At 33.7% G+C, this 7,838-nt stretch overlaps 2 protein-coding genes across 2 annotated transcripts; both read left to right on the forward strand.

The window, feature by feature from the left end:
• Positions 1 to 217: 217 nt before the first annotated feature.
• LOC116112315 (2-oxoglutarate-dependent dioxygenase AOP3-like) lies at positions 218 to 2,295 on the forward strand. The gene is made up of 4 exons (XM_031398469.1): positions 218 to 526; positions 1,395 to 1,474; positions 1,569 to 1,896; positions 2,047 to 2,295. The coding sequence occupies exons 1-4, from the start codon at positions 218 to 220 to the stop codon at positions 2,293 to 2,295; spliced, it is 966 nt and encodes a 321-aa protein (XP_031254329.1).
• A 3,255-nt stretch (positions 2,296 to 5,550) lies between these two features.
• On the forward strand, positions 5,551 to 7,530 carry LOC116112316 (L-type lectin-domain containing receptor kinase IX.1-like). The gene has a single exon (XM_031398470.1). The coding sequence runs from the start codon at positions 5,551 to 5,553 to the stop codon at positions 7,528 to 7,530; it is 1,980 nt and encodes a 659-aa protein (XP_031254330.1).
• The last annotated feature ends 308 nt before the right edge of the window (positions 7,531 to 7,838 follow it).

Genomic DNA, 7,838 nt, shown 5'->3' on the forward strand with positions numbered 1-7,838 from the left:
TTAAGCACGTGAAAACTTGTACCTTCTAAATATTTAGATCTCTGAGAATGAAATTTCAGAAGCCATCTTATCCTACCTCTCAAAAATGGCCATCTCCAATACGAAGAGGATTCTTGTTATTCAATTCTTTGTGATCATCACCTTGTTTTTTTTTAAAATCCCGGCGGCGAGTGCTCTATCTTTCAACTTTTCTAGTTTCAGTTCTAATAGGGAAAACATGACATACGAGAGAGCTTACCCAAAAAACCAAGTTATTCTACTAGCCTCAGGAGAAGGCATGTTTGGTCGGGCCACATACTATAAACCTCTGCGCCTTTGGGACAATGCCACGGAAAATCTCACAGACTTCAAGACTCATTTCTCTTTCATTATTGATTCTCAAAACAGAAGTGCTTATGGAGATGGGTTGACCTTCTTTCTGGCGCCTCAAGTTTCAATGATTCCTGTGAACGCCACGAGAGGAGGGTCTTTTGGTCTTGCAAACGATGATGAGCGATTAAATTCAACCTCCAATCCATTTTTTGCTGTGGAATTTGATATTATGTATCCTAAAAAACAAATGTTTGTGGAAAATTTATTTATTATGATAAAAAAAAAAAAAAAAAAAAAATTTACTCTATCAAGGTATGGTATCATGCCCATAAATTTACGTTGTATTCGATCTCTCTCCCTTCATAAGTTTCCTCAGGCAAAAAAAAAAAAAAAATCCCTTAATATGTATGTTTATAATACATATCTCTCTATATGTAATCCCCAATTACAAGATAATTAACAAATTCACGCAAAAAATAAGTATAATGAAGACAAGTGCCTGACTAATTTAAAGATTCTTCAAATAAAGTAACTATTTTTATGAGTGGTATATATTATATATAATAGTTATGATGTTATGATGTTGTATATAATTATACAAGCATCATAAATATTCACTTTTAGATTTATATATAAAATATATTTCATTCTAATGAGGTGATTCAACATTACCCTGACTAAAGAATTATATATGTGTGTGTATGTGTTAAGTATGAAAAATCTATTCCACAAGATTAATTCTGAAGATGTTTTGATAAGATTTTGAAATAACCAATTAAGAAACCCATTGGCGAGTCAGCCAACCATATTTTACTATTACAATCAAATGGAAATGATTTTTAGACCCAATTTTTCATTCTATTTTAAGTGAGGATTTAATTATAATAAAAGATTTAATTCTTTTTCCTCTGCAGTTTATTCAAAGCTTTATATTTGGAGGCATCAAAAAATTAAAAACATAATATTATATTTAAAAGAAATCTTACAAGATTTACCTACAAAATGAAGTGGTAAAAAATGAATGGAAGAGTGAAATAAAAAATCAAACTTATTAAATTCACTCTTCTATTTATTTATGTTAGGTCATTGAGTTTGCAACAAATAAAGAGGCTTGTAAAAATTTCACAAACGTCTTGTGGCCAAAAGGAAATGATCGGTTCTGGTAATTATCAAATTATTTGTTGAATGTTTCTTCTTATTAATTAAGATTAGATCGTTCTGATTAATTATTCGTTTCAATTATAAATATTGGCCAGTGAAATCGCTCATACATTCGCAAACATGGTAGCGGCATTGCAGCAATTGGTGATGAGAATGTTGTTTGAAAGCTATGGCATTGACGAGAAGCATTACGAGTCTCAAAGGAGATCAACTACTTATCTTCTTCGTTTCTTGAATTACAGAAAATGTCATAAAACAGAAAAGAATACTGCTGCTTTAAGTGGTCACACAGATAAGACCTTGGTGTCGATTCTTCATTCAGATGACGTTAAGGGTTTGGAGTTAAGAACAAAGGATGGAGAGAGGATGCATTTTCAGCCCTCGCCTTCATCTTATTTGGTCATCGCCGGTGATGTAGGCATGGTGAGTCAATCCAAAATCCTCTCCTGATATGAGCTTTTACCTGAAAGATGGAAAAAAAATAAAAAGCTCGAATTCTATATTTATGTCTTCTATTTCATCTCTGGAATGCTAACAATTTTCTTTTTTTCTTTCTGATTAATCTCAATGAAGGCATGGAGCAATGACAGAATAATATCTTGTTATCATCGTGTCATTGTGGATCCAAACATAGAGAGATATTCACTTGTGCTGTTTGCATTCTTAAGTGGAGTAATACAGACTCCTAAAGAGCTAGTTGATGATGAACGTCCATTAAAATACAAGCCATTTGATCATCACGGATTACTTCAGTTCTTTCAATCAAGCAATGTCCCAAATAAAACGGACAGCGAATGCATAAAAGCCTCCTGCGGTGTTTAATCATCACTGAACTTCAGCTGCGTGCATACCTATGTTAAATTTTATTCATGTTTAGAGTTTGTTCAGTTAATTAATAAGGGTTTTTCAGAATATTCTTCCATGGCTTTCTTGTGTTTGGATTTGTCATTTTTATATTCTTGCAATAATTCTGTATCTGTTCTGTTTACTAATGGAATTCTTTTTTTTAAAATAATCGCAGAATCACGAGTTCATGCAATCTAAAAATTATCCTGTTAATACGAGACTATGACTTTCTTTTTTTCTAGTTAATTAACGTATTTCATGCGTGAAACTTAGGGTTTGAACGAAGAATTTGAGAGAAAAATGAGAGAGTAGATGAGTATTTGGATTTTAGTAGATTCAATGATTAATTAGCTCAGTGTACAGTAACTGTTTTATAACAAACTAACATAGACTACAACGGCATCACTTTGCCTTAGACTAATCTTGATAGAAAACGACGACGTTTTGAGGTACAAAGTAAAATAGCTACTGGAGGCCTCCTTAAAATCATGCTATAGATTGAAGATTTGTGAATTTCTTCTGGTCTGCACTCTGTTGAGACATCAATTTAAGCAACATATTCTTTCTAGCTAATTTTAACATTTGTGTCATTAAATTTTTTGGACAAAAATGCCCTTATTTTGAAATTAATTTATATGAACCTATCATTACAATCTTACCCCAAATTAATTAAGTTTTTTGGATAATAATGCCCTTAGATTTAAAACAAATTGCTGGTCACTCAGGACCGCTACAACTCGCCAACCACCACCATTGGCCGCTAGCCAACCACCGTAGATAGTCACTGAAACGGTGCACGACCAACGGATCTAGCCGACCATATGCCAATCTAGTCATTTTCGGTCATATCGACGACCGAAAATGGCCAAATGGTTGTATATGGCAGAAAATGGCTAGATCCATGGCCATTAACAACCAGATCTATTTCGACTGGAATAGTATGGCCGTTAACACTCATAATTCTTATGCACGACACTAGAATAGATCTAGTCGTTACGGCCAGATCCATGGTGCACAACGACCACAAATCTGGTCGTTAACAACCATTGATCTGGCCATTTCTAGCTAGATGCATGACCAGATCGGCACATAGTCGGTCAGACTTGACCGGTTGTACACCTTTTTGGTTACTACTGATGGCAAACGATGGTGGTGGCCAACGGTCAGTAGTGGCTTGGGGTGGGTAGGAGTGATTTTTTTACAAATTAAATTTTTATATGGTTTAGGTGTTTTAGCAAAATTTCAATTGTAGGGGGTTAAAAGAGATTATTCAAAAATTAATATTATATTAATATTTAAAAAGGAGGGCAATTTAGTAATCTATATAACATATCCACCAATTTATCCTCCCAACCAAACATATTAATATAACATACCCACCAATTAATTTATTACAACTTAATCAAACACATTTTCCTAAATATTCCTACTAATCTTCATAATAATCTATCTTTCTATTAATCTAACATTCCCAATAATACAACATTTTATGAACCAAACACACCCTAATAGTTGTTTCTATTCTATATAGTTTATTATATGATGCAGTCAGTGTCTCAAAAGCATCTTTGGTTATTATGTATCCTAAAAAACAAATGTTTGTGGAAAATTTATATATTATTGATAAAAAAAAAAAAAAAAAAAAAATTTACTCTATCAAGGTATGGTATCATGCCCATAAATTTACGTTGTATTCGTATCTCTCTCCCTTCATAAGTTTCCTCAGGCAAAAAAAAAAAAAAATCCCTTAATATGTATGTTTATAATACATATCTCTCTATATGTAATCCCCAATTACAAGATAATTAACAAATTCACGTCAAAAAATAAGTATAATGAAGACAAAGTGCCTGACTAATTTAAAGATTCTTCAAAACTAAAGTAAACTATTTTTTATGAGTGTTATATATATATATATATATAGTTATGATGTTATGATGTTGTAATATAATTATACAAGCATCATAAATATTCACTTTTAGATTTTTATATATAAAATATTATTTCATTCTAATGAGTGAATTCAACATTACCCTGACTAAAGAATTATATATGTGTGTGTATGTGTTAAGTATGAAAAATCTATTCCACAAGATTAATTCTGAAGATGTTTTGATAAGATTTTGAAATAACCAATTAAGAAACCCATTGGCGAGTCAGCCCAACCATATTTTACTATTACAATCAAATGAGAAATGATTTTTAGACTCCATTATTTTTCATTCTATTTTAAGTGAGGATTTAATTATAATAAAAGATTTTATATTCTTTTTCCTCTGCAGTTTTATTTCAAAGCTTTATATTTGGAGGCATCAAAAAATTAAAACAATAATATTATATTTATAAAGAAATCTTACAAAGATTTACATACAAAATGAAGTGGTAAAAAATGAATGGAAGAGTGAAATAAAAAATCAAACTTATTAAATTCACTCTTCTATTTATTTTATGTTAGGTATGAAAAATCTATTCCAGGAGGTTAATTTTAAAGATGTTTTGATAAGATTTTGAAATAGCCAATTAAAAAACGCATTGGCAAGTCAGCCCAACCATATTTTACTATTATAATCAAATGAGAAATGACTTTTGCCTTCTAGACGGCGAATGCCAACACCACCAATACAAAGTAGTTGCTTTTAGGTTTCTTCCTTCTAATTTCCTTTCCTTTTGGCTAATTGTAACTCATCAAATCTCATAATTTAATTAGGCTTGCTGCTGCCACTTATTAGTTAATAAAATCTCACCTATCAAGCCCGTCAGTCAATTACACAAATCAAACCCTGATCAATTTCATATATCAGGCTCATCCCATCAGCCTTCCACATCACAAATCATTCGATATCTTGTTTCCTATAGTATTTGCACAATTTTACTTGATTTTTTATATTATCATACATCTCTGTTCAAAATTGGGATAATTGATTCCTAAAATTCGTTAAATAATCTTAAAAAACTTATATAATGTATACAAGTTGTCTTAGCAATCCTAACTTTTTGACAATTCTTATCCTTTAGGCTTTTTCATAAAAAATATTATAGTTAATTGACTACGTTCAACAAAGGCTGCTCAACTTGTTTTTATTATGTTTTTCCTACTTGCGAATTTAAAATAAATCCCTCCCACTCTAGTCTGAGTTGGGTGGGGTTTAAGCACGTGAAAACTTGTACCTTCTAAATATTTAGATCTCTGAGAGTGAAATTTCAGAAGCCATCTTATCCTACCTCTCAAAAATGGCCATCTCCAACTCCAATGCGAAGAGGATTCTTGTTATTCAATTCTTTGTGATCATCATCTTGTTATTTTTAAAAATTCCGGCGGCGAGTGCTTTATCGTTCAACTTTTCTAGGTTCAGTTCTAATCGGGAAAACATGACATACCAGAGAGCTTACCCACAAAACCAAGTTATTCTACTAGCCTCAGGAAAAGCCATGTTTGGTCGGGCCACATACTATAAACCTCTGCGCCTTTGGGACAATGCCACGGAAAAGCTCACAGACTTCACGACTCATTTCTCTTTCATTATTGATTCTCAAAACAGAAGTGCTTACGGAGATGGGTTGACCTTCTTTCTGGCGCCTCAAGGTTCAATGATTCCTGTGAACGCCACGAGAGGAGGGTCTTTGGGTCTTGCAAACGACGATGAGCGATTATTTTCAACCTCCAATCCATTTTTTGCTGTGGAATTTGATATTTATCGTAACTACCATGATCCAACCAGCAGCCGTGAACATGTGGGTATCGACATCAACTCTTTGCAGTCTGTGAAAACTGTGGCATGGTGGAGTGATGTCATGGGTGGAAGAAGAAATGAGGCATGGATCAATTACAATTCTAGCACAAAGAATTTAAGTGTTGAGTTCACTGGTTTTAGAAATGGTACCATTGTGAAGCAGCACCTTGATTTTAAAGTCGATTTGAGGCTTTATTTACCTGAGTTTGTAACTTTTGGTTTCTCAGGGGCAACTGGAAATGCAACTGCAACACATACAGTTAACTCGTGGGAGTTCAGTTCAAGCTTGGAAGATGGTAATTCAACTAATCCGCCAGTAAGCCCAAATCTTGTTGACGGTAGGAAAAGCAAAACCGGGCTGGCTGTGGGATTGGGTATTGTTGGTGGTGTGTTGGTTGCCGGGTTGGTTTTGGTTCGGCTGGCTTGCTTTGGTAGGAAGAGAGATGGGAAAGATGAAGAAGAAACTATGGATAATGAATTTGAAAGAGGAACTGGACCCAAGAAGTTTTCGTATGAGGAATTAGCAAGCGCTACAGATAATTTTAATGACGAAAACAAGTTAGGACAGGGAGGTTTTGGTGGGGTTTATAGAGGATTTATGAAGGACACCAACTCTTATATTGCAGTTAAGAAGGTCTCCAAAGAGTCTAAACAAGGGATAAAGGAGTATGCATCAGAAGTGAAAATCATTAGTCGATTGAGGCACAGGAATCTGGTGCAACTTCTGGGTTGGTGCCATGAGAAAAAGAATCTTCTACTTGTTTATGAATTTATGCGTAATAGCAGCTTGGATTGCCATCTTTTCAAAGGAAAAAGCTTATTGACATGGGAAATAAGGTACAAAATTGCTCAAGATTTGGCTTCAGGATTACTATATTTGCACGAAGGATGGGAACAATGTGTACTGCATAGGGACATCAAATCAAGCAACATTATGTTAGATTCAAATTTCAATTCAAAGCTTGGGGATTTCGGGTTAGCTACATTTGTTGACCATGCAAAAGGGTCACATGCTACCGGTTTGGCTGGAACTCAGGAATACATGGCACCTGAATGTCTCAAAACAAAGAAGGCCAGCAAGGAATCAGATATTTTCAGCTTCGGTGTAGTTGCACTGGAAATTGCATGTGGAAGAAAATCAATAGAGCACAAATATGAGGAGGATCAAGTTTCATTGGTACCTTGGGTTTGGGAGACATATAGAAATGAAAGACTTCTGGATATTGCTGATAAGAAGTTATGTATGAATTTTGACGTGAAACAGATGGAGTGTTTGTTAATTGTGGGGCTCTTGTGTGCTCACCCAGACCGTAATCAGAGACCATCCATAAGGCATGTTATTCAATATCTTAATTTTGAGTTAGCTTTGCCGAATATTCCACCAAATATGCCTGCTTCCAATTATGATCATACACTATATACGGCTGCAGCTATAGGTTCAAGCCATGCGCCTTCTCAGTCTTTGACTATTCTACGTTAATCCATCTGTAAATTTTATTAACATTTTTGTATGTTATGCTAAATCTACCGTATTAAAGTGCAAATTAATGCCATACTGTTATCTTTTTACTACATGATTCTTTTGTCTAATATCAGGACCGTTTGTTTTGTTATTTTAGATATGATTTTGAGAATAATATTGGATAGTTGAATAAAGTGAATATTACGAGGTAAAATTTAAAAATTAACAAAAAAAACTCCATAAGTTTACTAATTTAACTAAACACCCCAAATATATAAAAAAACCCACAGTGCCAGATTCCGGCCACCACCACCAAAATCTGGCTA

Source organism: Pistacia vera, unplaced genomic scaffold, assembly GCF_008641045.1.
Source record: "Pistacia vera cultivar Batoury unplaced genomic scaffold, PisVer_v2 Contig660, whole genome shotgun sequence".
In the NCBI taxonomy this organism is placed as follows: Eukaryota; Viridiplantae; Streptophyta; class Magnoliopsida; order Sapindales; family Anacardiaceae; genus Pistacia; species Pistacia vera.